General features: G+C 46.6%; 1 protein-coding gene across 2 annotated transcripts; it reads left to right on the forward strand.

The window, feature by feature from the left end:
- NSUN2 (NOP2/Sun RNA methyltransferase 2) lies at positions 1–27,596 on the forward strand. Of its 2 annotated transcripts, XM_072807371.1 has the most exons (19): positions 1–151; positions 263–420; positions 1,034–1,138; positions 5,804–5,909; positions 8,207–8,278; positions 9,044–9,128; positions 10,665–10,857; positions 12,844–12,918; positions 14,251–14,381; positions 16,915–16,988; positions 17,586–17,716; positions 18,292–18,388; positions 20,919–21,103; positions 21,304–21,396; positions 22,149–22,284; positions 22,621–22,701; positions 22,958–23,096; positions 24,433–24,472; positions 26,629–27,596. In XM_072807371.1, exons 1-19 carry the CDS (start codon positions 50–52, stop codon positions 26,966–26,968), a joined length of 2,343 nt encoding a protein of 780 aa, XP_072663472.1. In that variant the 5' UTR covers positions 1–49; the 3' UTR covers positions 26,969–27,596. The 2 variants fall into 2 exon arrangements, with proteins under 2 accessions (XP_072663472.1, XP_072663473.1); XM_072807372.1 differs by lacking the exons at positions 5,804–5,909; positions 8,207–8,278; positions 9,044–9,128; positions 10,665–10,857.

Genomic DNA, 27,596 nt, shown 5'->3' on the forward strand with positions numbered 1-27,596 from the left:
GGCCGTGGCGGGGAGCTGGGTGCGGGCGGCGTGCGCGGCCGCGTGGGCCATGGGGCGGCGGGCGCGGGGCCGGCGGCTCCAGCAGCAGCAGCAGCAGCGGCCGCAGCGCGCGGAGGACGGCGCCGAGGGCGGCGGCAAGCGCCCGGAGGGGGTAGGAGCCGGGGCGCGCGCGGGCGGGCGGGGGCGGGGGCCCGGTGGGCGAGGCGGCCCCGTGGGCGAGGCGGCCCCGCGGCCCTGGGTGGACCCGCGTCTGGTTCCGCAGGCCTGGGAAGGCGGCTATCCCGAGATCGTCAAGGAGAACAAGCTCTTCGAGCACTACTACCGGGAGCTCAAGATCGTGCCCGAGGGCGAGTGGGAGCAGTTCATGGGAGCGCTCAGGGAGCCCCTCCCGGCCACTTTGCGGATCACTGGCTACAAAAGGTAGGGACGGGGTCGTGCCCAGGCTTGGCTGCCCGTCGAGCCGCCGTGGGTCCGGGCCAGGGCGCTCCCGCCCCCGCCCCCGCCCTGCCCCCGCCCTGCCCCCGACCGCCGCCCCCCGGCGCAGTGGACCCCAGGGTCCGGAAGCGGTGAGGGCGGAGCGCAGGGGTCGCACGCAGTAGGCCGGGGCGTGCAGGGCGCGAGACCGCGACCCGGGAGCGTGCCGTCCGGGCAAGGATGGTCCCTGGGCATCCGAGAGCCGAGGGTGCCCCTCCCCCGGGGACACCTGAGAATTGATGTCCTCACACGGTTTGTGCGAAACCCCAGTTCTCTGTCCCTTCAAGTCTTTGTGGTACCATCTTTCCCAGGTGAGTTGCAAGTAAATATGAGCTGTGGGAATACTTGGGAGGGAAGGAATGCAATACTCCCTTAACGTGAAGCCATGACGGTCATTTAAACTTGGAAGGGGTAGAGGAAGAAAACAGGGATGAAAGAGGCAGCTTTCAGTGCAAAGGGGGTTTTGTTTTAAGACACTTGTCACCTTGGGTTCAACAAAGGATGAAACATATCGTATTAGCCATCCAGATTGGATCAAAACTTACTTGTTTTTTAATAGCCACGCAAAGGAGATTCTTCACTGCCTGAAGAACAAGTATTTCAAGGAATTGGAGGACCTGGAGGTGGATGGTCAGAAAGTTGAAGTTCCACAGCCCCTGAGTTGGTAGGTCAGACAAGCCTTCGTCCTGTGGGAGGATTTTAATCTTTGTCAAATGACAACCTGTTTTCTTGGCAACCTGTTTGCTGCTAGTGTGAGAGAATCTGAATCGACTTTACGGACATCCATGCATTCTTTTACTCAGTGCTTTTCCCCTGTATTATTTTACATCAGTGTGCAGCTTTTCATGCATGATTTGTGGCTCCCTAAGGGTCAGTTGGTTCTCTCAGTGTTTCCAAGTCCATCAGCCCGTTGTCTTCCATGATGGTACCACTTGTGTCCATTTCCATTTAAACCCCTTGTTTCCTCTCGTCCAAACTCTTGCCCTGTGGCTCTCCTATGATCAGCAAAAGGAGGCTCAACCTCACAAAGGTTGCCACAGACAGGTTCCAGCTGATTCTCTGTTGCCTTTTTTTTTTTTTTTAAGGTTTTATTTCTTTTTGAGAGTAAGAGAGCACGTGTGTGCACACGGAGTGGAGTGGGAAGAAGAGGGACAGGGAAAGAAACAACGCTGAGCAGGGAGCCCAACACGGGGCCCGATCCCACAACCCTGAGATCATGACCTGAGCCAGAACCAAGACGCAGACACTGAAGCAACAGAGACACCTAGGCGCCCCTGACCCTATCTCCAGTGTCCTTGGCACTCGAGCAGACTCTTGCCCTCCATGCTAACCCTCTCTCTACTTGTCCTTTGGGTTCTTTGCTTCTCGTGGCTCAGCTCAAGTATCATTCCAGTCAATGCAGTTCCAGCTTCTAAAACACCTGGAGTCCTCACGCACAAACTATAGCAGCAACAAGCCCTGGGTCAATTTAGGAATCTTAAAGTCTTTAAAGTAGTTTCTACCCTTCCACATTTCAGATGATCAACTTTGAGGCATTGAGAGTTCTCGCAGATAAGGATTTTAAATGATCCCTGTAAAAAGGTGAATTTAACCAGCACTTCTGACAACTTCTGAGGTTTTGGTCATCCAAGTGTATGAGGTCCCAAAGCAAGATCAGGTTTTTCCAAACGAGGGTTATAGATATGCTTTTTTTTAATGCTTTTTTCCATTGGTCATTTGGATTTTCCGTGGCCATATCCCTGATGTGCTTGGCATAGACATTTTGAGTAAATGCTGGAGGGCCAAAAGCTAAAATCAGTATTCAGCTGAGCTCAAAAGCAGATGTCACCATTGTAAAGCAGCACTTCGGGGATACAAGAATAAACCTACAATTTTAAGTCAAAAACATGTCATCTTTTTTTTTTTTTTTTTTTAAAGTCAAACGTTCTGGTCAGATTTTAACAGCTTGCAGGTTCTGATACAGGAAAATGACTCTGGTGATCACTGCATGCCCACTATCCTGAAGTCGTTAGGAAAGGAAAATGTTTTTCTAGCTGCTGTAGGTGTGACATTGCTGATCGAGCTAACCTGCACATTACCAAGCGTCTTCCTCTCTCCCAGTAGCCACGTTCTATACTTACCTCCTCTCTAGTGCCTTGGTTTGGAGATTTAACCGATGGTACTGGTGTTTGAAGCAGAGGCCACCTGACACTTTGAAAAGAAGTGGGTTTTAGGTTGCCTTTGTGCACATTTCTAATAGTCTTGCGTGTGTTGGCTGCTACGTATAATTACTGAAAGCCTTTGGTCCTTAAACATGCATAGAAATGTAGCTTTTCAGATGAGGAAGTCTGGTGGGCAGTAGGAGGAGCTGAAAAGCATGCATCCTGTAGGCTTAAAGAGGTGCGTCTGGGTGGGTCATTGTGCAGGTTCCAACAGATCCATGACAGTTAGGCTTGCCATTTTTCTCCCTCTCTGCAAACTGCAGTTAAACTCTAGCCTTGCAACATTTAATAGATGGTTTCCATCTTGATTATTGAACAGTAGCAGTGGGTCCAGGAATAGACAATTCTTCAACACCTGAGAAACATCCCAGGGGTTGTCTGGTTGAAGAACAAATGGGAATCACTCTCTGATAACCACCAGGAATCACTCTCTGATAACCACTGGTGATGCTTTTCACGTTTTGTTAGCTATAATCTGAGCACACAGCTGAAGGGTGTGAACAACATACTGTGTTATTTGTGTTCCTGATAACCAGCTTTTCCGTTATCCGGGACCATTGCATGACAAATTTTACTGTACAAACATTCAGTCAGATTTGCTTGTCTGTGTGAGCTGCCCATGAGTCTCTTGGCAAGCAAGCAGAGAAGAAACTTACCAAGACTTCTGGTGGTTTTCTGTAAATAAATCGAATGATATTCTCTACATTTTGGTATGTAGTGGAATTAAATTTAGGAAAGTGTCTTTGAAAACCATGTTTTCTAGAAGGAATATTAAGTGCAGGACTCATAGCTTTGGCAGATTTTGTTCCTTTTTGTGGACTCAGACCTGTAAGGTATTATACCAAAGCGTTCTTATAAAAGTATTATTTTGATGATCAGTTGTTGAGAATAACTTGATTGTTATTCTTTTTATGTATGGGTTGAAAGATGACTTATAATGAATATTGTATATTTTTACAGATAATTTTTTCTCTGTAAGAATTTTTGAGGTATAAAGATGACACTAGTTTTTTTTTTTAACTCATCCTGAGAAGACATGCTAAGTTTCCAAGTAGGACTTTAAAGACTCAGGAGCTAAATTTGAATTATACACCTAGAAATTCAAATTTAATTCTTTAAGGTATCTTATTTGATGTTAAAAGCTACAAAGATGTTTGTTGTTCCAAAACCATGGTTCCTAAAGCTGTACGAGATGTATACTTTTTCATTTTAATCATTAGTTTTTGTATTTAATTATTTGAAGGTTAAGTATTTTTTTTTGAAAGATTAATAGCTTTCACAATTTAATTACGTGCAGTGGAATTTTCATCTTAATAAATTTCTATTTTTTTAACCAAAATTTAATCTAAAAAGTACATGAGGAAATATTTGCGCAGGTTGTATTTAGACTGCTTATCTTTATTTGAAAATGAAAATTCAGCTATTAATGATTAATAACTGAATTGAACAAATTCTTGGTTGAATGCATGTGGCATTCAGATGTTTTGGTGATCTGGTAAGGTGGTAACTTGCATAATTCACGGTCATTAATCCCATACAGTTCAGGGTTACAAGAAATTATGTGAAAGTCATTGATCACATACAGTTCAAGGTTGCAAGAAATTTCATAGAAGTAGGTGTTTGTCTCCCCAGTCTTGCAAAGTTTGCACTGAAATAGCAGATTTTCCACAAGACTATAGGAAAAGGCAAATCTGAGTGTATTCCTACAATTTTACCTCTGAGGAGGCCAAAGGGAATATTTGAAAACTAAACTTTTTTAATTGCTTGCTAAGTGTGATTGTGTTTTGGTTTTAGATTTTTGAAGCACGTTAAATATTGTAGAAGGAACCAGGCATAGGGAATAGAGCAGAGTGCTGGGATAGCTGGAGGGTGGTCAGGAACAGTTTTAGGCAGTTTCATCTTCATTATTTGGTGGAAAGTACTTCCCAGATTTCTCTCTTAATATCATTGATGGGCAAGTAGTGTCTTAAAATCTTAAGGCCTGAGTTTGTTTCTTTCAAATAGTTACTCTGTTTCAAAGCAGTCAAATGTATTGTTTTGCAACTGTTCTGATTGCATTTTCAAGGCTGTGGCCTTAGCTACAATTTGACACTTGGAAATACTGTGATCCTGCATTGTTAAGTTGAGCTGGTTATTCACCTGAGACTAAGTAGTAAGTATTAAAACTGCAGTGAGACTTACCACTGAGTTGGAAGTAGTGCTAGCTTGGTGCCAGGTTGGGTGAGCATGGCTCTGGCATAGCAGTGTGCTGACTGGAGCAGTTAGAGCTCAGGGATCATGTGTGAGCCAGGTTTCCTAATCAGTGGTGTCATCATTACAGAAAGTTTAAGTACAGAAATGGCAGGAGATGCTTCTTCATTCTTAGGTCCATATAAATAATGATATAGGAGTGCAAGTCAGTGCGGCAGTGATCCTAGGGTTTTTTTTGATGTGTAAAATGTTTCAGTACGTCATTGGGCTATTTTGTTTTAGATGTAGTGAAAAATATTGTAAAAAAGGTTGCAATTAAATGTCAAACGTTCTGGTAGTTCTTCAGCTGTAATTTTGATTGTGATCTGCAGTTTTTAAATTTCTTAGGTCTTTTTTTGTTTTTAAGATTTATTTTTTTGAGACACATACACAACATGGGGAGAGGGGCAGAGGGAGAGAGAATCTCAAGTAGACTCCTCGCTGAGCACAGAGCCCAACATGGGGCTTGATCCCAGGACCCTGAGATCATAACCCGAGCTGAAATCAAGAGTTGGCTGCTTAACGGACTTCTTCTTTTCTGATGGCCTCTGTACCATCATTAGCATACATGGTGAAGACCAGAGGAGTCTCCACTTTCTCATCTGTTCTTGAACATCATCATTGCAATTTCATAGTAATAATCATACTAGATCTCTTTGAGCTGCCTGGCTCTCGTGTTTTTGCCCGGGCCATGATGCAGTTAGAACCGTGATGCTTATGTCCCAGTGACGTCATGTGGTGCTGGCCGTCTGTACATAAGAGGATCGTGCATGTGGGGAAGTAGAACAGAACTGAGTGTCTCATTGACACTCATTGGTATACGATCTGTAAAAGCCAGAAGTTGTCAAGAGTACTTTTATGTATATAATCCATTGATGCTTTACCTTCTTTTTGGTCAGGTATCCTGAAGAACTTGCCTGGCACACAAATTTGAGTCGAAAAATCTTGAGAAAGTCTCCACAACTGGAGAAGTTTCACCAGTTTCTGGTTAGCGAAACCGAGTCTGTGAGTAGATTTTTTTAGACTTGTTGGTTCTCCTAAAGCTCTCATTTAAACACATGGTGGTTAATTTAAGCTATTTAGTATTATGGTTTTATTTTGTCCATAAGTGTCACTGGAAGCGATTTGGTAGATAGGGTGTACAGAAAAGTGTTTGTCACTCTTATTTCTGATGACTCCTACAGCTCTTCTTTGGTGCATCCATTATGGGATTTGGGGAGGATCTCAGACTCTCTTGTGCCCTTGATGTCTTGTTTCCTTGCTCCTCCTGGGTTTGGTGGCTGCAGTGCTAGGGTGTCGTTCAGGAGATGGCCACTTGGTCTGCTCTCTTCTCATCATTTCTGTTCTTCCCTCGCTCCTGTCTCTGCTTCACCTTTGTTGCGAAAAACCCATGAAGCCTGAATTTAACAACTTTGGTTTTCCATGGCACCGCATCCTCCCGGCTGTCTCTTTGCCATCCCAAATTCCTTGGTTTGGCTCAGGCACTGAACTTGCTACTTTAGGCTCAAACCTTTCCTTTAAAGTAGTGGTTCCCTCCTGCTCCCTGTGATTAAGTGGACACCTGTGCATTTCTTGGTCTTCTTTTTGGTCTTCTGGAATTGTCACTCGCATATTCAAAATCCGAGATCCTCCCTTTCTGTTCTTGAGTCTTCTTTTACCAGTCGTGGAAAGCTTTGTGTTTCCCCAAGTGATGCTTATTTTATTTCTTTTCATTCTGAGTTTCCAGGGGTGCTCTCAGGATCCCCGTACTTCCCCCACAGCTCCCCTGGAGGCCCTCTGCCCCAACCCCACCTGACCTCTGCTGCACCCACAGCTCTCCTACCAGGGCCGCGGTGGGGCTCTTGCCACTTTGGTGACTTGGTAAACAGGGCTTCTGCTGGCCAGGCTTTCCATCCCTCCCACCCCAGCCCACTCCACTCCCGGCCTGGAAGGAAAAACCCAGCTAGGTGCTGCTGCATTCCTGATTCTGTCCCTGGGTCAGTATAAGAGGGGATTCTCTGGCTCCAATTCCCGTCCAAATGGAAGGTCAGGTGAGAGGGGCAAAGTAAGGGCAACTCAGGTTTACTCTGGAGGAGCAGAGGGTTTGTGGGTAGCCTCTGCAGAACTGGGGTCAGGTGGAGGGAAGGGCGGGGAGGGTTGGGTTGGTAGCCTGGGCCACAGGGAGCCAGTGCAGGGTTTTGATGGAACGTCGGCAGGGTTAGATGCCCTCTGAGAGCTGCAGAGCCCCTTCAGTACTTGTGTATGAAGCGAATGACTGACTGCCAGCTTGTCTAGCCAGGTGCTCTGTCCTCGTACCACTCAGATGCTTTAATTGAAAACTTGGGGTGGAGGATCATATAAGTAACCTGCTTGGTGGAATACGTGTGCCTTGTGAGTTGATGGAAGTGCACAGACTCCTTGTGGGCCAGACAGCCCTGAGGTGCAACTCCGCAGGTTTGTCTGGGAGTCTGTGTTCAGGTTTGGACAGCTGCGCGAGGATGAGGTGCGCAGCGGCTGCCTGGCTGGCCGTTCAGGCTCAGGGGAGCCATGCTGTCATGGGGCCGAAGTCTCCTGGCAGCCGACGTCCTGCTGCTTTTTAACTGATGATTTCGGAGGCATTCAGTCTGGGGGCTTGAACCAGAGGAGTGAGTGAGGCCAGTGCTAGCTCCATCCACATGTGTGAGCAGTCATACGTGTCCATAGGGGCCCCCGCCCTGCTGGCAGGGACCTAGGGGGGCTGCTGGCCAAGTGGGAGTTGGGGGAGACAGAGGGGTGCTTGGGATTCTCACCCCTGTGCAGGGCAGCTCTTGTGAGTAGAAAGCAGACAGTGGCTTTTCCTGCAACAGACGAGGACTAAGAGAGAGCTTACTGTTCAAGCAGAGAGGGAGAGCCTTGCTGGCAGCGGCTTTCTGTTCTGTGCCTGCGGGGATTTGCTTCCTGCTGCCGAGGGGGTGTCACTGGCAGCGTCCACCTCCGAGACTGCTCATCCACCTTTCGTTCTTTCTCAAGAGGGCAAGTTGGGACTGCGGAAGCTTACATTCCCCTTTCTTTTGTAAAGTTCAGTATTATTAAACATGCATTTCTAGTGTTCTAGCAGTAAGTTTTGCCATTAATGGTCATTTTTCCTTAGCTTTTAGATAGCAGCCGTTAACTCACTAGTGTAAAAACCTGTCCCATTTACATACCGTTCTATGTGATAGTATTAACTGATGGCATGTGTGATGATTATGTGGTCTTTTTCAGTTGCATATGAAATAATGCCTAGTATTGAAATTTTCTGCCTTTTTAAATATTCCTTTTTTTTTTAAATTTTATCTTCTAAGGGAAATATCAGTCGTCAAGAAGCTGTTAGCATGATTCCACCACTGTTACTCAATGCTCACCCTCACCATAAGGTATTGTGTGTTAAAAAGAAAGTGGCTTTGTTTGCTGACAACTTTTTTCTTAATATAATTCTTGTTTTTTGCCCTTTTTTTCTTCTGTTTATTTTTGATAGAGAATGCTATATATTTTATTTTAGGTTTATTTATTTATTATTTATTTTTGTCTTAAATTTTACAACCCATAATTATTTTCTTCTTTAAAGTTCACTCACTAAATGTATTTAGTACACAGATGAACTGCAGTGGTCTTGCCACTCAGATTGAAAATCATGATGAACGCATCCTGAGAACTTGTTACATGACGAGCATTGCTTTGTGCTCTTCTCCTGAATTCATTCATTTTGTTATCCACATGTCCCTGTGAGGGTAGATGCTGTCACTGTCTCATTTTTCCAGATGGGGAAAAGGAGGCAAAGAAAAATTGGAACCATCAGCTTAGCATTCCAGGGCCAGCAAGTGGCTGGGCTGAGATTTGAGTCCTCATGGTTCTGTCCCTTAGCAGGCTGCTTACAGGGCTGCCTGCAGTGAGTGTCCTTGCCCGTCCATCCCCTGAGCGTATGGCTCCCATTGGACTCCAGTGCCATTCTGTTCCTCTGCAGAGTATCTTCCTCCTGAGATCCCTGGCAGCTAAATAGATAACGTTGAGGATTCATTCCATAAAGCAATGTATTTAAGTCTTAGAAATCAAAATACTAGAATGACTCCTATAGTTGTTTTAAATTAAGTGTAGAATGTTTGATTTCTCAAAAACATCAAACATTTCTTGCTTTTTAATAGATCTTAGATATGTGTGCAGCACCTGGATCAAAGACCACACAGTTAATTGAAATGTTACATGCCGACATGAATGTGCCTTTCCCAGGTAGGCATTGGACTGCCTTGTGGAGGGTCAGAATGCCACTTTGTGGAGTGTAGATGAGGGAGAGAGGGTAACCTTGCCTGTCGGTTGGGTCTCAGAGCCTTCTGTGACAAGCAGATTGGTCTCTGAGTAGGACTGGATATTTCACATACCACTGTGACTAGTTCCCAAACCCACAGGTTTGTACCTGAGGGTAGGGGTGGGGGGAGGGTGGCTTCACTTTAGAATTAAGTGTGTGTTCTGTGAAAGCAAGTAGTGTTTCTTGTTTTTTTCTTGCTGTTTAGCCATAAGTAGGTAAGTTTCTGTTTGAATCTTGAGTGGTAACATTGTCATAGTGGGTTTTTGTGTTGGTTTGTTTTCTGATTCCTCACTGCCCATGTGAGAGGCAGTAGAGTGTAATTATGAGCTGCTGTTAGGCTCATCAGCTTCAAATCCCAGCACGGTAGGTGACGGTATTGGATGTCTGTGTGAAATGGCCGTCAGCCCTGGACTTGGGGGTGTTCTGAGCTGGTAAAGTGCTCAGACCATGGCAGCGATCACAGTGTCACTAGTGCTCCTTCGAAGAATCCTGTCTGTGGTGTTACTCTTTCAGCATTTTATCTGCTTCTCTCTCCTCCTTCCTTGTTAAGCCACCTGACCTCTTCCTGTATGAGTTCAGCTTTGTTTGTTCAAAGTGTTCTTTCCTGTGACATAACTATTAAAAAGGCTTCTTTATTCTTTTCTGTTTTTAATTATTTTCTACAAATTAGTAGTAAAGAGCCTCTTTCTATTATCAGTGTTTTACACTTCCTATTTTTAGAACAATCTTGATTCTATAGTGTTATGAAGCACATGTGCCTTTTTGCTAGTGGTGGAACCAGAAATGAGAAGAGGTGGCACCCGGGTCTCAGCCAGGGGTTCAGACCAGACTGCCAGGCAACCTTCAGGAACCTGGGCCCCACCCTAGAAACCGGATTCGCGGGGTTTAGAATAGGAGGCCCAGCACACACATGCAGTCTTTTAAACACTTGTAAGTGGATTCTATTGTTTTCCACACTTTTTCCTCCCCTATTGCCATTTTTTAAAAAGATTTTTAAAAAAATTTATTCATTTGAGATACAGCATGAGCAGGGGAGTGAGGTAGAAGGAGAGGGAGAAGCAGACTCCCCCCTGAACCAGGAGCCCAATGTGGGGCTTGATCCCAGGACCCTGAGATCATGACCTGAGCCAAAGGGAGATGCTTAACCACCTGAGCCACCCAGGTGCCCCCCTCATTCTCTATTTTGTTATTAAAAATAATAGAAAAGATGTTTTTGGCTTAATTGTTATAAAGTGAATAATTCAATGATTGGAAAAATCTTGCCGTTTTGTTTTTTGTGATCATAAAAATCTGTGCTGAGCCACCTTTTTGGACTACTTAGCCTCTCTGGCAAATCTTATGCTTGGGTCTTGAGTTTGGTGGATTGCTGCTTCTTACCTGCCAACCAGGAGCTTATATATTTCAGGAAATTATTCTACTTATGCTACATTTCACCTGACGCTATAACCTTATGTTCTCAGAGGGGTTTGTCATCGCAAATGATGTGGACAACAAGCGTTGCTATCTGCTCGTTCATCAGGCCAAAAGGCTGAGCAGCCCCTGCATCATGGTGGTCAACCACGATGCATCCAGCATACCTAGACTCCAAATAGATGTGAATGGGAGAAAAGAGATTCTCTTCTATGATCGCATCTTATGTGACGTCCCTTGCAGGTATTTATGCAATTAAGAGGCCAGAGAACCTAAAATCCACCAAGGAAGTCAAATCAAATATAGACTAGAAGGACCTTGCACATGAACACACCCAGATATGTACACGTCCTTCTCCTGGCAGCTGGTATCAAGACAGAGACCTTGTGACCCTAAGTTAGCAGACGGACGCTCAGAGTGTCAGTGCCACCCAGTGCAGTAGAGCAGGCACAAGCTGGGCAGGCTTTGTAGTCTTCACAAAGGTAAAGAAAATCCCAGCGAGGGTAATAGCATTGTAAGCTCTGCTGTGGTCGGTCTCAGGAGCTGATCATGAGGATTGATCTGTTCATCCAGAGCGAGCCCACTCCCAACTTCACTTGTCACGGAGTGATATGTGATCCTATTTGGTTTTCCTGACAAGTCTTCTATTATTCAGTGCAGTGCAGTGTAGGAGTTCAGACCTTTGAGAGACTCGTGCCTGTATTTATTGTTTTTGTACATACATTTCTTCAAATTTTATGTATTGTTAGATTTTTAGAGTTTACCCATAAAAGAATTTTATGGCATAACTGAATAACTGAGTTTTTCCAAAAAGAAAAGGATAAAACTGCAGATCTCTCCTCTCTTAAGTTCTCAGAGGCAGCAGCGTAGGCCGTGATCACCTTGTGAGCACATGAATTTGTCGATGCTGGAGCATGGAAACCATCACAAAACTCTATTGGCTCGGAATGTGATGGTTACATAAGGTGGCCACTAACATGCTCCACCTTGTTTAAACCATAGCAGATTGCCTGCCTGTGGCAGGATGCATTATGAGAGCTGTAAGTCGGAAGAATGAATCGGATTTCACTTTAAAATTCCTGCAAGAAGGCCCTGTGAAATACTGAAAATGGGCCATGAGCCACAGTTATGTGATTTTTCCTTTGGATCAGATGTTTTCCATTCCTGTGTTCTTTTGATCCAAAAGCCAGAACTCACTTCTCGTGTCATCCTGGAGAATGCAGGGATGTTTGAGCACCGAGTTGTAAGCTGAGGAAATCCTAAGCATCGTGGTAGAATTTCAAGCCACTGCTGTACTGGCAAGGGATGTCATTTGAAAACCATTATATCTCTTAGAACATTTTCATCCTGCAAGCCCCTTCCCCTCAAGACAGATAACTAGACCACCAAGGGAGACTAAACACCGAGAAAGCCAGATCCAGAAATCACCCAGGAAAAAGTGGGTAGATAAAGTTAGGTGTGGAAGAAAGATGAATCAATCAAGTCTGTATTACAACATTTACATGGAAACAATTTGTATTAAAGGTAGAAAATCAAAAGTGTTTGATGCATAGAAAAGTCTTGATGAAATTAAATTGGCTTAATTGAATTTGCTGTGGAAAATCCCTTATGAGTGTAAGTTTGTCATTATTCACATAAATCTGATTAAAATACGATTGTTGATTAACCAAGTTGTTATGTAAGAGAATCCAAGTGTCTTGATGGTTGTGTGTCCTGGGTCTGAAAATTAGTTTTGCTAGTATTTCTCTCAAATGAAAGCAAACTGATATTTCCTTAAGTCTTGAATGAGAATATCTGTTCAAATCCGTTTTTTCTTACCTAATTGAAACCTAAAGTATAATTTATAAAGTTTAGTGTCATTAATGTCTCTAAAGCAGAAATAGAAAGTTGACTGTGGTTTGTGAGAATTTAGATGGGGGTTCTTTTTTTTTTTTTTTTTAAGATTTTATTTATAAGAGATGCAGAGAGACCTCAGCAGAGGGAGAAGCAGGCTCCATGTGGGGAGCCCGATGTGGGACTGAATCCCAGGACCCCGGGATCACGACCTGAGCGAAAAGTGGATGCTCAACCACCGAGCCACCCAGGCGTCCCTTTAGATGGGGTTCTAATTGGCATTTATAATAATAAAAAATACCCATTTTGTAATTTAGCTTGGATATTACGTATTTGTTAAACTGTGATTGGTCTCCCTGAACAGAGTTTTAAGTTCTTAAATATCTTCCTTTCTAGCGGAGATGGCACTATGAGAAAAAACATCGATGTCTGGAAGAAGTGGACAACCTTGAATAGCTTGCAGCTGCATGGGTGAGTTTGGTTACACCTGGCAGGCAGTCCCACCACATCAGGGCAGGGTTACCCTGAGTGTGGTGACAGTGTCCGGAGTGTGAGTTGACTGACCATAAGCACCAGTAAATGGTCGCCTTCGAGAGAGTTTGCATATGAATCAGAGGTAGTAGTTTTCAGAACTTCTTCAAGAGTGGGTAAACTGAAGACTGATTGCATTTCAGGTACACATTTATTAAAAATGTCTTTATGACAATTTCCTATAACATTTCAAGACCTCTGTTTTCCATGAAATGACCACTTACCTTTTACTGTCCTACTCAGCTTTCTTCTCTCTGCTCTGTTTTTCTGTGTTATTTTGCTTAACATTTTGATGTTAATCAAAACTGATTAATCAGTAAAGATACTGATTGTCTTTAAAGACAATTTGGAAAATTCTTTTTAAGATTTTATTTATCTATCTATCTACCTATCTATCTATCTATCTATCTATCTATTTATTTATTTATTTATGAGAGATGCAGAGAGAGAGAGAGAGGCAGAGACACAGGCAGAGGAAGAAGCAGCCTCTATGCAGGGAGCCTGACGTGTGACTTGATCCTGGGTCTCCAGGATCACACCCTGGCCTGAAGGCGGCACTAAACCGCTGAGCCACCAGGGCTGCCCCAATTTGGAAAATTCTTAAAAGTAGAAGGAAAGGAAGGTCTCATAACTCAAAGATAACTTCTGTGATGTTTAGTACACTGTAGCATTTCTCTGTGCATATGGATGTTAACGTGCCAGTCTCTGTATGCTCTACAGAGCTGTGTATTCTTTTCTTCATTTAATGTTAGAATTACACACTCCCAATTGTAGAACTGTGGGTGGTCTATAGTATACTAATGAATATTCACCATAAATAACTCCAGCAGATTTTGTTTCTCTGTTAAATACGTTTTAGCTTTGTGTGTGTGTGTGTGAAATAGATGTTAGGATTAGAAGGTACTAAGGCACATAAGCTGTTCATACAAAAGTCAGATATTTGTGCAGGGATGGAGGGTTCTTACTGGTGGGACTCACATAATATACCGATTTGAGTCATCAGTCAGCTTTGTGCTCTGGTCGTTGGCATGTTGGGAAGAGTAAACAGATTGTTTATGTAGATAGACACTATTTTGGTTAACACAGAACACCTTATGTGGGTTTGTGCTAACTTCGTGTGGAGCTTTAAAGAGTTCTTTTTATGGGAATAGTTTATTTTGTATTTGATGTCTGTCATAAAAACATGATGAATATGTGATGCGAGGAGTGCCTGTGCGGTGTGTGCTGTGTGAGTAGGTTTGGTCTCAGGGTGACCTAGCGTCTGCCTCTCAGCTTACAGCTGCGGATCGCAACGCGGGGTGCCGAGCAGCTGGTGGAGGGCGGCAGGATGGTGTATTCTACTTGTTCACTAAACCCCATCGAAGATGAAGCAGTTATAGCATCTTTGCTGGAAAAGAGTGAAGGTAAGCATGTGGGGTGCATTAAGTATGTGATTTTCAAAGACCTTGTTTATTGCTATAGCGTATGTTCACCCAGACCTCTTCCCGGGCCTTTGCTTGTGTGATAAGCCTATAAACCCTGAAGTGAGATACCCTGACTTAAAAACATGCCTTTATAACGGATTTGTCACACTTAAGGAATTATGAGGATTGCCTGTTTTGTGTCTCTTAAGTTTGAAAGATTAGGTCAGTCCTCATCATGTTTTTTTGCAAAAATCTTAGCTGTGGTAAAACACTTGAAGTTGACCATTGTAACTGTTCCTAACTCTGCATTTTGGTCGTGTTAAGAACACTCACACGGTTGTATAGCCAATCTGCAGAGCTCCCCGTCTTGCAGAACTGCGGTTACGGGCCTCTTACCCAACTCTGCGTTTCCCGACCCCATGGTCCTCTTCTGTGAGTGTGATCACTCTAGGGATCTTGTGGGTGGAATCAGGTAGGATTGTCTTCTTGTCTTCTTGACTGGCTGGTGTCACTGCACACCGTCCTCAAGGTTCATTAGTTTCGTAGCCCGTGTGGGGTTCTCATTCTTTCTGCCGGAAAGGCTAAGGACGTCCCCCTGTGTGCATACCACATTCTGTCCAGGGCCTCTGGGCTTATTCGCCACTTTAGCTGTTGCGGAAAGTGCTGCTCTGATGTGGCTGTGCAGCTAGCTCCTCAACACCCTGCTCTCCAGTTTCTAGGCTGTGGATCTTGTCGATCTTGCTGGATGATAGAATTCTGTGGTTCGTTTTTGAGGTTGGACCACACTGTTTTTCACAGCAGACATTCCTGGCAGCAGTGCCTAAGGGTTCTGACTTCTCCACATCCTGGCTGGCTCAGCTCTTGTTCCTTTCTGCTTTTCGATAGTAGCCATCCGAATGGAAGTGAGGTCTCAGTACACTCTTATATACGAGAAACTGGGCAGACAGATGGTATGAAATGTTTTTGAACAACAATTTCCATAATGGTTTGATGTAAAATACTTCTTCTATAAGTTCTTACTGGTACTTTACTTTTTCCCCTCATATTTGTCTTAAAGCTAATAAAGAGGGATTTTAAACTGTGATTCCTAGAATAGACTGTTTCCAAATTGCCTCCACATGTGTGTATGAAGGAAGTTGGAGCATAAATACTGAGACAGGTATCCACAGCTGCCTCAGCTTCCAGTTCTCTCAGTGGCAGTGGCTGACTGGCCTGTGCTATGTAGTCTACCCTGTAGTTCTCCCCTTCGGAGTCCTTGAGATCCGAATTCAGTATGTTGTGTTTATTTTGTTTGGCTGTACTTACCTGTGAATTCTGAATGACGTTCTTTGCAGGGACATAGTCTCCATGGCAGGTAGTAGTGATGTGATCGTGGGTGTCCCTCTGCTGGGACAGGTGGCCTTCCATTCTCAGTTTTGTGGGGCAGCCATCTCTTTGCATGTGGTGGTTTCAGACTGCAGGGTAGACTCCCATCTCCTTGGTCTGTCAGAGGCACCGTGTGTAGATGGGGCTGCATGGAAGAGTTGTCCTTCGCTGAGCCTTGCACTTGACAGTGACTGAGGATTTGGGAGGGGTGCGGCCCCCCCTGAGGGAGCTGAGACTTGGCTGTAGACAGGGCGGCCGACAGGCATTGGGTCTGCACACACTAGGCCAGCGTCGGCATCTCCTGACCCGCATGCTGGTCGGGAGTCACTGCTGAGCCCTGCCTGGCCAGGGTTTGGAGGACAGAGCCAGGTTCTGCCCACCTGCGCTGTTATCCCTGTTTGCTTTTAAAAATAAGAATGTTCAGGTAGACTAGTAGGAGTCAGGACAGTGCTTTAATCAGAGGTTTCTTACGATAACACCTCTGCCATGAGGACTTTTGCTTTGTTTTATAATCGTCCACGTGTTTCATAGCTTCCGTGGAGCTTTGTTGGCTTTCCCTCTTCTTAGAGGCTGTCCAGTCTGTGTCCGTGATCTGTAGCCACAAGGGGTTTCCGTGATGGCCCCATCTTACAGCTTCTTACGATGTTGTTACTGTAGACAGGATGTTATTAAAGCTGGACCATTGCCCTGTTGGGCTTAGTTAGGAGACTAACTCAGGCCTGAAACAAAGATTTAAAATTTTCACAGTTTGCTTTAAATGTTACTTTTAGGCTCTGGGGTGTTTGCTTACAGGCATGAAGACCCATGTTGTCTGACTGATGTGTGTGTCTAGAAGTCCGGCGCTGGCCGAATGCTCAGAGTCCTAGCCTTGGGGCACATTTCCGTGGGGGGATAAGGGGGTGTTTTAAGTCACGTGCTGCACTGTCACTCGCTCTAAGTAACTTACAGTGAGTTTATGATCACAGCTGTTCTCCCAGCCAGGCTTAGGCCATTTCTGTCCTCCCCTCCCCACCGCCCCTGCCCCAGAAACCACTCCCGTCCTTTCTGTATGGACTTGCCCTTCCTGGGCATGCCATGTAAATAAAACCACATGCTATGTGATCCTTTGCATCTGCTTTCATTCACTGGGCACAACATGGGGGGATTTTTTTGTTGTTGTTGTACATAGGTGCTTTGGAACTTGCTGATGTGTCTTCTGAGTTGCCAGGGCTGAAGTGGATGCCCGGAATCACCCATTGGAAGGTAATCTTGCTATGAGGACTGACTGATAAGAGCAGGTACATCTTGTCAGGCAGGTCTGAATCATGCATTTTAATGTGTCTACATTGGAGTAACTTCAGTAAATACTACTTTTGGTTGTACTGTGAGTTTTGGGTGAGAGTTAATTTCAGAATAATACTGAATGACAAATGGTATGATTATACAAATATTTTTCTCTGGCAACAGAAACGTTTCCCTACCTTTATTCTGTAATTAGAAATCAGCTTTGTGTATTCTCATCCCCATAAGTCTAGCTCTGTTGTGTTTTTATTACTGGCTGGGATTCAAGCTTCGTTTCCAGTATAAACAATTCACTTCTCAATTTTAAACCAGAAACAATCTGAGGCTTGTTAAAAAACAAAAACAAAAACAAACCTGCATGGAAAATACTTTTACAAAATGATTATTCTATCTAATGCAATACAAGAGCATCTACCTCATTTTTCTCTTCCCACATAGTCTCAGCTTTGAAGAGCAATGAGAGTTGCCATTTATCATGTTTGAGAACATTTATGTTAGCACTCTGATCTTTTTATTAGGTAGTGCGGTGATTTGGAGTTCTGCTGTCTCCTTTTGCAGGTAATGACGAAAGATGGACAGTGGTTTGCAGAGTGGGAAGATGTTCCTCACAGCAGACACACCCAGATCCGGCCCACCATGTTCCCACCAAAGGACCCAGAAAAGTTACAGGCGATGCACCTTGAACGTTGGTGAGTTTGTGGGGCTTGCAGAGGTTTGGGAAGGTGGGGAGTTCGGGCCCTGTGGCGTTCCTGCAAGGCCTGGGCCATACTTTAGATATGTGAATTTGCCAGCAAGAAAGAAGTTCTCGTTTCCTGTTAGCTGCTGGCATTAAGCATTTGTAAGCACTGCAAGTGGTGAGGACCTAAACGCTTGTACTTAGGATGCTACCTTAAACGTGTACACAGCTGACGCTGGCTGTCTGCCAGTAAGGGTTGTGTGAACACTGACCAGAAGACGTGACTTTTCTGTCACAGATCATCTTTGCAGTTTTTTTTCTGAAAAGATTATATTTTGAATCAGGTAAAAAAGTATGCATTGTGGTTTGTTTTTTTTTTTTTTTTTTTTTTAATTTTTATTTATTTATGATAGTCACACAGAGAGAGAGAGAGAGAGGCAGAGACACAGGCAGAGGGAGAAGCAGGCTCCATGCACCGAGAGCCCGATGTGGGATTCGATCCCGGGTCTCCAGGATCGCGCCCTGGGCCAAAGGCAGGCGCCAAACCGCTGCGCCACCCAGGGATCCCTGTTTTTGTTTTTGTTGCAGTCTTAGGATATTACCACATCATCAGAATACTGGAGGGTTCTTTGTGGCAGTATTAGTGAAAAAGTCTTCAATGCCATGGAATAAACGTCCACCAAAGGTAAGTGTCTTCTGAAATAATGTGGCTTATTATGTGAGCTTTCTGTGCATTCTGGGCAGACGTTGACAGTGGTCAGTGGAGCATTTTTTGTACGTGGAAAGCTGCAGAGCATAAGCGTGTGTGTGGCAGGGGCAGGGATTCATTTAAATTTTGAGTTTTCCAAAAAGCAGCAATGTCTTAAAAGGATAGATCTATGGAAAAGGCAGGATTGGGGGATTATGTTCTTTTTGCCTCTTAAATCCAGTTGTTAAACATTGAGAAGACATAATGACTCTTGTGCGACTCAGGGTCATAGTCCCAAGCTGGCTGCTATGCTCTGTTCCCTGGGGGTTGGTTCAGTTGAGCCCATTGCAGAGTGACAGGACTCTGCCAGCCTCAAGCCAGCCTGTCTCCCCGCCGGCTGTGGGGGGCAGTGATAGAGACTGTCCAGGCCAGGCTGGAAAGGAGACCGAGAAGGCCTGAGCTGTCCTAAGGAATCAGCTGCCTCCTGCGTTGTTGTTGGAGGCCCTGAAACAGGTTGAGTAAAAGGGCAGCCTTTTGAGTCTTGCCCTGTAATGTCTGCTGTCCTCTTTATCAACATGACATTTATTTCACTAGTTCCTATCTCAGCCTTCTATAATGTCGGAACATGGCTGAAATCACACTCTGAAGGTCAGTGTTTCACATGAATGCTTACAAAGGAGGACAAATAATGCTTAGACTTTGGAGGGGCAGAAAGGAAAAGTTCCTGGGATATGCCTAGTGCATGTTAATGTTTGAGTGGCCAGCCTCACATCAGGGCTTCCGACAGGTGCCGTGCTGCTTGCATGAGGCCAGAGAGTGTTTCACTCCTGATGTTCTCAAATCTCCTGGGTCCCAGACTCCAGAGTCAGGAGCTCTGAGCAGTGCTGTCCCAGACAGGGAGCACGAACTACATGTGTAACTTCCATGGTCTAGCAGTCCCTTTAAAAAGTGCACACAAGGGTGCCTGGGGGGCTCAGTTGGTTAAGCATTGGCTTTCAGCTCAGGTCATGATCTTGGGGTCCTGGGATTGAGTCCTGCATCAGGCTCCCTACCCAGGGAGGAGTCGCCTTCTCCCTCTCCTCCCACTGCTCATGTTTGCTCACTTGTGTTAGCGCAAATAAATAAATAAAAGCTTTAAATAACAAAAATAGAAGTACAAAGAAAAATAAAATTCATTTTAATGATTTTCTATTGAGTTAAGTGTACTTATAATTTTATTTTGTTGTAATCACATAAGAAGCTATTAACAAGTTGTTATTTGTGCTTTCATACTAAGGTTTTAGAATCGTGTGAATTCAATCTGAGATTCCTCTTCCTTGTGCTGGTCTCTGTGGACGCAGTGAGAAAGCACACACGGCTCTGGGTAGAGCGTGTTGTGCCCTCACCGCTCACTATAGCGGCCTCAGGCCTTGTGGACGTTTCTGTCCTGGGACCATGTCCAGAGACAAGTGTCAGGCTTTCCCTTGAGTCCTGCCGCTCCGTGCAGTGTGGGACTGTGTAGGATGGCGGGGCTTCACTTGCTCCTATAGTGAGCCTCCTCCCCTTTTCTTTTATTATCCTGGGTCCTTATTCCTTCCACTGAGGGGTGGTGGGAAAAGGACACTTGAGATGCCTGGGAAGGACAAGGAGGCATTTCCAGGAGCTGGAGGGGGGTGGGCAGGGCCTTTGGGTGGCTGTTTTCTCTTTTTTCTTTTTTCTCTTTTCGTTTTTTAATTTTGAATGAAATGTATTTTCTGGGAGGCAGTGTTGCCTAGCACGGATTGCTTTAGAGTCCCGCCAGCTCATCTACTTCAGAGCTCCTTGGGGAGCGTGTTTCACTTTCCTGTGTTCGGGTGTCCTAATTTGTAAGCTTACTTCATAGGGACTGGAAATCACCACTGTCACCGATGGTGCGACTTGTTAGGATACACTTTAAATAATTGTTTATAAATATTTTGTATAAAATGCACATTAAGCAGTTTTGGTAAGTCAGCCATTTGGCTCGTTCTCAAAGCCAGGTTGATACGGGTTGCCCCAGCTCCGCAGTTCCTTTGTTATGCCGCAGTTGTTTCCATGTCCCTGGAGGCACACCGTATCCCGTGCCTGAGGGCTTGTATCCAGGTGCCCCAGGACGATTGCACCGGCCTTCCCGGGCTGCAGTTACTTACACACGTGTCCTGACCCTGCCTGCTGTTCCAGGGATGGTGTTTGGCCCGTTTATAGCCGTCAGCCTGCCTGACACAGAGCAGGTGCACGGTAGCATTTTTGAACGAAGATGAGCTGGCTGTGTTGTCGGCCTTTACTGGGAAATTACGTGTACGTGCTCTTTACGGGATTAAGATAGAATCTTTTTTAACTTCAGAAGAAAAGGCACCCATGACTTCTGCTTATAACGGCAAATGGATTAAGATATTTCCCAACAACTCTGCCTTCTGTATATGAAACACTAGAGAAGTAGGATGGTTTTTGTGTCGTGAGTGCTGGTTTTCTTGGGGTGGCGTAAAGTGGGTCGTGCTTGGAGTGAAAACGTGCTCATCTCCCGGTACAGCTGCAGGTGGAGTCGGCGGAGCCCAGAGAGCCTGTGCGGGCCAGCCCTGCGCATCCCACAGGAGGAGCAGCTGCGGACCCCACTGAGCCGGGAAGTAAAGCCGTCGGTGGGATGGAGGACACAGACACGATGGAAAGGCCTGAGAATGTAGACGACAGCGGAAGTAAGAGAGACGGAGTGTGTGGGTAAGAGAAGGGGTTCCGTCTGCACCTCCGAGTCCTCGCGTTCACCCGTAGGGGCTGCAGGGCCGTCCCCACTGCAGGGGTGCTGCTGTTTGTGGACGGGGGTTGGGTGCGTGCAGAGGACTGGCGGGAGGGGAGAGCTTCTGTGGGCGGGTAGCCCGAGGACTGATGACTGAGTGCTGCTTGTCTGAGTCCCTCCTCAGGCCGCCTCCATCTAAGAAAATGAAGTTGTTTGGATTTAAAGAAGATCCGTTTGTGTTTATTCCTGAAGATGACCCGTTATTTCCACCTATCCAGTAAGGACTAATTCAACCTTGTAATTCTTGATACACATGTGCAATTGGTCACATTTGGCCACATATTTTTATTTAGTTCCCTATGGCATGTTTTTTCTCTTATAACTGTTTGGAAGAGCCGGTGACACTTTAGAGAGCGTGTTCACCAAGCGCTTTGGTGTTCGGTGAGCAGCCAGAGGCAATAAAGTGCCCGGGGTGGGGTCGGGGGCTGCGCTGTGGCCCTGAATGTCAGGTACCCAGCGGAGCTTCCAAATCAGTGGCTGGAGCCGCCCTGCCCAGATCCTGTGGGAAGTGGAGACCTGGTCTGGGTGGGAGGTACCCTAACTAGAACTCCGTGAAACAGAGGAGAGGTGCTTAGGATTATGGGCTCCAATGCAGCTCTTCCTGCTTAGTTAATCTCAGTTCACGTTGACCACAATGGGCACCTGGCTGCCTTGTGGATGATGAGTCCCCCACAGAGGTTTGTAAGATTCCGTTAGAACCTTTGTCACTTGGCTTAGGTGTCCTCAGGTCATTGGAGTTGCAGGTGAGAGCAAGAAGTTGTACTTAAAAGTGAAGGTCCCAGATCTAGTTGTACTGCAAGAAAAACTGGCCCAGGGTTTTGGGCAAACTCTGTTGAGTGTGGGTGGTGGGTGAGCAGGGCCCCCTGAGCCACAGATGAGACACCATACTCTGTTGGGGGCGGGGCCCATGCCTGAGGCCACCTTGTCACGCTTGAACCAGACTTGTAAGCAGCTTGGTCTTATCTGTAGGAAGTTTTATGCGTTGGATCCTTCATTCCCAAAGATGAATTTGTTAACTAGAACTACAGAAGGGAAGAAAAGGCAGCTGTACATGGTGTCTAAGGAGCTGAGGAACGTGCTGGTAAACAACAGCGAGCGGATGAAGGTGCGCACAGTGCAGCCCAGGCTGCTGGGGTGGGGGTCTGGCCTAGCTCGTGCATGGGCTGGCTCTGGTGTTGGCTCTGCATGCACACAGCAGGCGGTTGTGGTGGCGGGGCCCAGATTCTCTTGGTTTATGTTGTGGTGATGATTGGTGGACATCAGCCACATGAAACCAGTGCCATCAGAGCATCAGTGAGGCCGCCAGCACCCCTACTTTAAGTCAGACAACTTCTAAAGTGTCTCCAGTTCTTCCCTTCAGCACCTGCTTACAGCTCTGCCTCCTGTGGTAGAAGGGGATTATTTTAGTTTTTTGGCCTTCGTTTATGTGTTCCACCTGTAGGTTATAAACACTGGGATAAAAGTGTGGTGTCGGAATAACAGCGGTGAAGAGTTCGATTGTGCTTTTCGTCTGGCACAGGAGGTAATTGGGAACATGGAGTTGGTAGCACCAGCCTCGAGTTTACGTGAAGCAGCCAGTGGTGGTAACCCCACAGGTGCAGTTGCTGCGAGACTGGGCTGGTGCCTGCCAGCCTCCGGACTCTGAGCAGGAGTGTGTCTGCTTTCACACCCCTGCAGGGGTGCCCCCCTTCGCGGGCCTGCCGGGAGGGGAGGGTTGGAAGGGCCCCAGGGGCAGCGGGCCTTGTTCACACTCATCATGGTGGCCTCTCTTCCCTCAGGGAATATACACGTTGTATCCATTTATCAATTCAAGAATTATCACTGTGTCGATGGAAGATGTTAAAATTCTGTTAACCCAGGAAAATCCGTTTTTTAGAAAACTTAGCAGTGAGACATACAGCCAAGCCAAGGACTTGGGTAAGCAGTTGGACTCGCATAGAGGCCTGGCTTGTCCTCATAAAGACAAGACGGAGCTGTTCAAGCTCGTTAGAGCTTTTTTTCTACTACTGTCAGCTTCCAGAGGGCTTTGTGGAGACAGCGTCCAATCTCAGCATACCTGGGGCTTGAGGCCCCCCTCAGGTTGTCCTGCTCCCGCAGGCCATGGTGAGGGCCCTTGTTGCACCAGCCGACAGGTGTGGGGCCCTGGCTGTCCCTTGAGCCTGAGCCCCGAGCACCTGCCACCAGGGAAGGAGGGCATATCCTGGTGCTCCGGCTTGTCCTCATCCATCACGAGGGCAGGATGCTAACCAGCATGGGCTGTTTGGCATTTCAGCAGGTGGGTTGCAGCAGGATGCAGGCATTGCCAGCTTCTCCCGTGGCTTGACCAGTCCACTAAAATAGATCCTTGGTCACATCATTGTTTTGGTATTTTATGAACTTCCACTTCAGGGTGTTCTGGTGGTATTTTCACCTAAAAAAAAAAAAAAATTCACCAAGTATTCTAATTTTGATTTTTTTGTTCTTTGTTATTTCTTTAATGAGATTATATTCAGTTATTTGACACAGAGAGAGGGAGATGTAGGCTCCCCGCTAAGCAGGGAGCCAGCCTGATGTGGGGCTCGATCCCCCAGGACCCCGGGGTCATGACCCGAATTGAAGGCAGACGCTTAACTGATGGGCCCCCCAGACACCCGTCTTCTTGGTTATTTATTATAACTTTGCCCACAGCTTCTGGCTCAGTTTGCACAGAAATTGAGCAAATCAAGTTACTGCGGTTATGTATTCTATGTTTGCAACTGAAGGATATAAATCATTTGCTGGGTGGAATCTGTCTCCTGGTGTCCCGAGCAGGAACTGCATTTAAAGTGGAGATTATTTTAAAGGATAAAGGGACTGTTTGTACTTGTTTTCTTCTTCTCCTTAATCCCACATTTAGATGATCATGGTGTACTTTTTGATAATTTTTATGTGTGTGCTGTGCTGTTTCTGGAAGTTGGAGCAATTATTTGCCTAATCTTGAATGTGAGCATTAACCAGTAGTTAATCCCTATCTCCCTGCTGCTGAGAGAGACTGTATGAGTAGTTTTACCTAAATCCCTGAGTGGTCTGACTCCGTCGTCTGCCAGATTGTCTGGATGGTCCCACTTGGTGCTCGGCTTGCTGGTGGTTCTGTGTTTCTAGAAAGTCCTTTTTTCTCCACTGGGATCCTTGAGATTGAGAGTGCAGATTATTTGCTGCTCTCTCTGCAACCTGGACACATAAACGGTGTGGACAACTGGCAGACTTCGCCAACACATGTCTGTTTCTCTTCCAGCTAAGGGGAGCATCGTCCTGAAGTACGAGCCGGACCCTACGTAAGTGTGGGCGCTCCTGCTGGTGGGGGCGCTGTGGGTGGTCGTGGGAGCCTTCTATGCTTCTATGTGGGAGCCTTCTCCTAAAGGCAACGGAGAAGCGCTAGGACAAATGTTACTGTGTATCACCGTGAAAGTACTTTATTACAGGAGCATTCAGCTCAGACCAAACAAATTTTCATTTAGAGAATAAAATGTCTAGTACTACCTTTCTGTGCTTGAGAAATCTGGTTCTGATTTCCATCCTGAACAGAAGGAATATAAAGGGGAAATAGTCAAGACAGGTGGGGTCTTTCCGTCTCTGCCGAGGGTTCAGCCCGGATCTGTGGGTTCCCTGTTAGGCACCGGGCAGTATAATCTAGGGCAGGTGTGGGGGTGCGCCACTGCCTGACCACTGTCCCGTGGTGTTCACAAGGATCACGCAGCCCTTGGGAGTCTGTTGAGAGTTAGCCCCGATGGTCCGCGCTGCCCAGAAGCAGGGTGAAAAGCTCAGGTGGCGTGGGCTCCCACAGGGCTGCGTCTGGAGGTAGGGCAGATGGGGTGAGCTGTGGGTGGCAAAGGCGCAGGAGTGCTCGGGGATGGCTTCTGGGCTTGAGCTGTGTAGGTGTCATCCAGTCAAGGGGAAGGACGGGAGAACAGACATGCTGAATTTGGAAATGCTGGGATAGGCCGCAGGAGACCTGGGCAGGCTGCCGTGCAGAAGTTTCAGGAGTTGAAAGGCAGTTCCAGGTGTGGTTCTTTGGGCTGACGTTGGTGCGTCACCACGGGCTTAATGTTTGGAGCTCCGAAGGGCAGTGTAGAAGGGAACCAGGACTTGCAGGCTCTCCTGGCAGTATTGGGGGGTCCAGGTCCATGAGATGGGAGCAGCAAGGGGAGGGGGCAGGAGTAGGAGAGACAGATGTCCTGCGTGCGAGCCGCGCTGTAAAGGTGTAGACCGTGCTTGCCAGGTGTCTGCGGCACGCAACAGTGAACGGGGCATCGAGTGCAAGTGGCTGGGTTGGAGAAGGTGTAAGTCAAGGAGGCTTCAGCCCACTTCTCTACTCGTGGAGGAAAACCCAAGAAAAGGAAAACGGGCTCTGGGTGTGCCGGGAACAAGGGGCAGTGTCAGAACCGTTAAGACCAGGACCCAGAAACGGGTTTGAGAGGTATGGAACCACGTGCTCTTCCACAAACTGACGAACAAACTGACGCCGGCACCTGGTGCAGAGGTGGCTGCGGAGCCCTTAGGTAGAGACTGAAGGTGGGAGTCGGGACTCTTATCTTTTCCCCTTAACGTGTTTTCTCCGCGTGCTGTCCAGGCTTTCCGCAGGGAAAGTGGAAGGGTGCTGAGGACTTTCCCTCTCCTTGTCATGGCTTATTTCTCTCCCTGGTTCAGCCCCTTCTCTTTCCTGGTGTGTGCATTTTTAAGTATAATTGGAACGCTCCTACACATCACGGAGTGTGGGATGTAGGGTTCATTGAACAGGGCTCTCGGAGCCAAAATGATAGACCAGTGGCAGACCTGGAAGGAAACAATGATTTGCAAGGCCCTTGGTAAGGGGCACATGAGTCACATGGTAACTGCCGGCCATCTCAGCCAAGAAAGGGGGCTTGCTGCCGCCTGGCAAGCAGGTGGGCACATCTGTGGCAGGATGGAGCAGGCTCATGGAGGCGGGGGTGCTTTGGGCCCTGAGAACACTGCACGCTGGAAACGGGAGGCATGGGGTCCTGGGGCCTGTCCTGTGATGTGTGATGTGGTGGGGGGTTAACTGAGAAGAGTTGGGGTCACCCAGCTGGCAGGAGGGAAAGCACTGAGTGGCGACAGCAGGGGCGGTCTGGCTCCCCGTCTGGCTCTGCAGACATGAGGCCTCACAGGTTGGTCTCCTGTGGAGATGGAAGTATTTGGAAATTCTGATGTTGAAAGTGTGTGTGAATTCTGGATTTGGGGGTTATTCCTTTAGAGCTTTGAGAAGGAAAAACTGGCCAACATGAACATGTTGAGAGTGTTTAGGATGTGAAACAGGGGCTGATCTTCCTTTGAGAAAACCCTCCGCAGGATCGCAGGCTAGAATGGCTCCAAGGGCTCGGGGCATATTGTTTTTGGAAAGGTTGCCTGTTAATACCTGCTTTGGTGTGTCAAGAGGATGCTTGATACTCACGCTCGGCCACTTCATTTGTAGGAAACCAGACACCCTCCAGTGCCCCATTGTGCTATGTGGATGGCGGGGAAAGGCCTCCATTCGGACTTTTGTGCCCAAGAACGAACGGCTTCATTATCTCAGGATGATGGGGCTGGAGGTGTTGGCAGAAAAGAAGAAGGAGGGGACTTCTCTGGCACAGGAGAGTACGGGCAGCTCTGGGCCGCCAGAGGACGAGGTGAGTGCTGAACCCGGAGCAGACCCAGCAGCCAGTGTGGACGCCAGCGCAGATGCCACCGTGGACACCCCCTCGGACGCCCCTTTGGACGCCAGCACGGGTTCCTCAGGCCCTGCCCCGACGGAGACCTCCCTGCCCCGGTGAGGCCATCCTGCGCCGACAAGGATGCCCCGGCAGCACCTATGCACACAGGCTGCAGGGGCCTCCACCTCAGTGTCCAAAGCCAGACCCAGAACTTCTCATCTGTGTGAAGTACAGATTTTTGAAGACTGGAGAGGATAGAATGATATCAGTACTGCTTTTATATATATTTTTTAGCTTGTTAGAAGTTGCTCATTTTCCTGTTTCTTTGGCAAAGCTGGGTCCCTTGTGCCTGTGGCTGGTGATAGACCGTCACTGTTACAGTCTTATTCCTGTCAAGACACACAGCTGCCCTGGCGGGAAGTTTCAGGTCCCTTTTATTATGGCTATGTTGGTTTTATGGTCCCATGTTTCTTTTAATTATTATTTATAGAAAGAATCTATAACTCATGGGTCTCGTAGACTGCGAGGACTATGGAGTTGCACATTCACAGTGCACGGTACTGTGGTCTCAGATGACTTCTGTGCCTTTGTAACAAAAGGTGAAATAAACTTTTTCTCAGAGTAAGAGCTGTCTTATGATACTAATTGGGGTTTTATGTGCTTTTGCTGATGGAGTGCTTTGCAATTCTGGTTTTTAAATGAGGTTGGGGTCCCTGGAACGGATAAATAAATTATTAATGACAATGTG

This window comes from Canis lupus, chromosome 31, assembly GCF_048164855.1.
Source record: "Canis lupus baileyi chromosome 31, mCanLup2.hap1, whole genome shotgun sequence".
Lineage (NCBI taxonomy): Eukaryota > Metazoa > Chordata > Mammalia > Carnivora > Canidae > Canis > Canis lupus.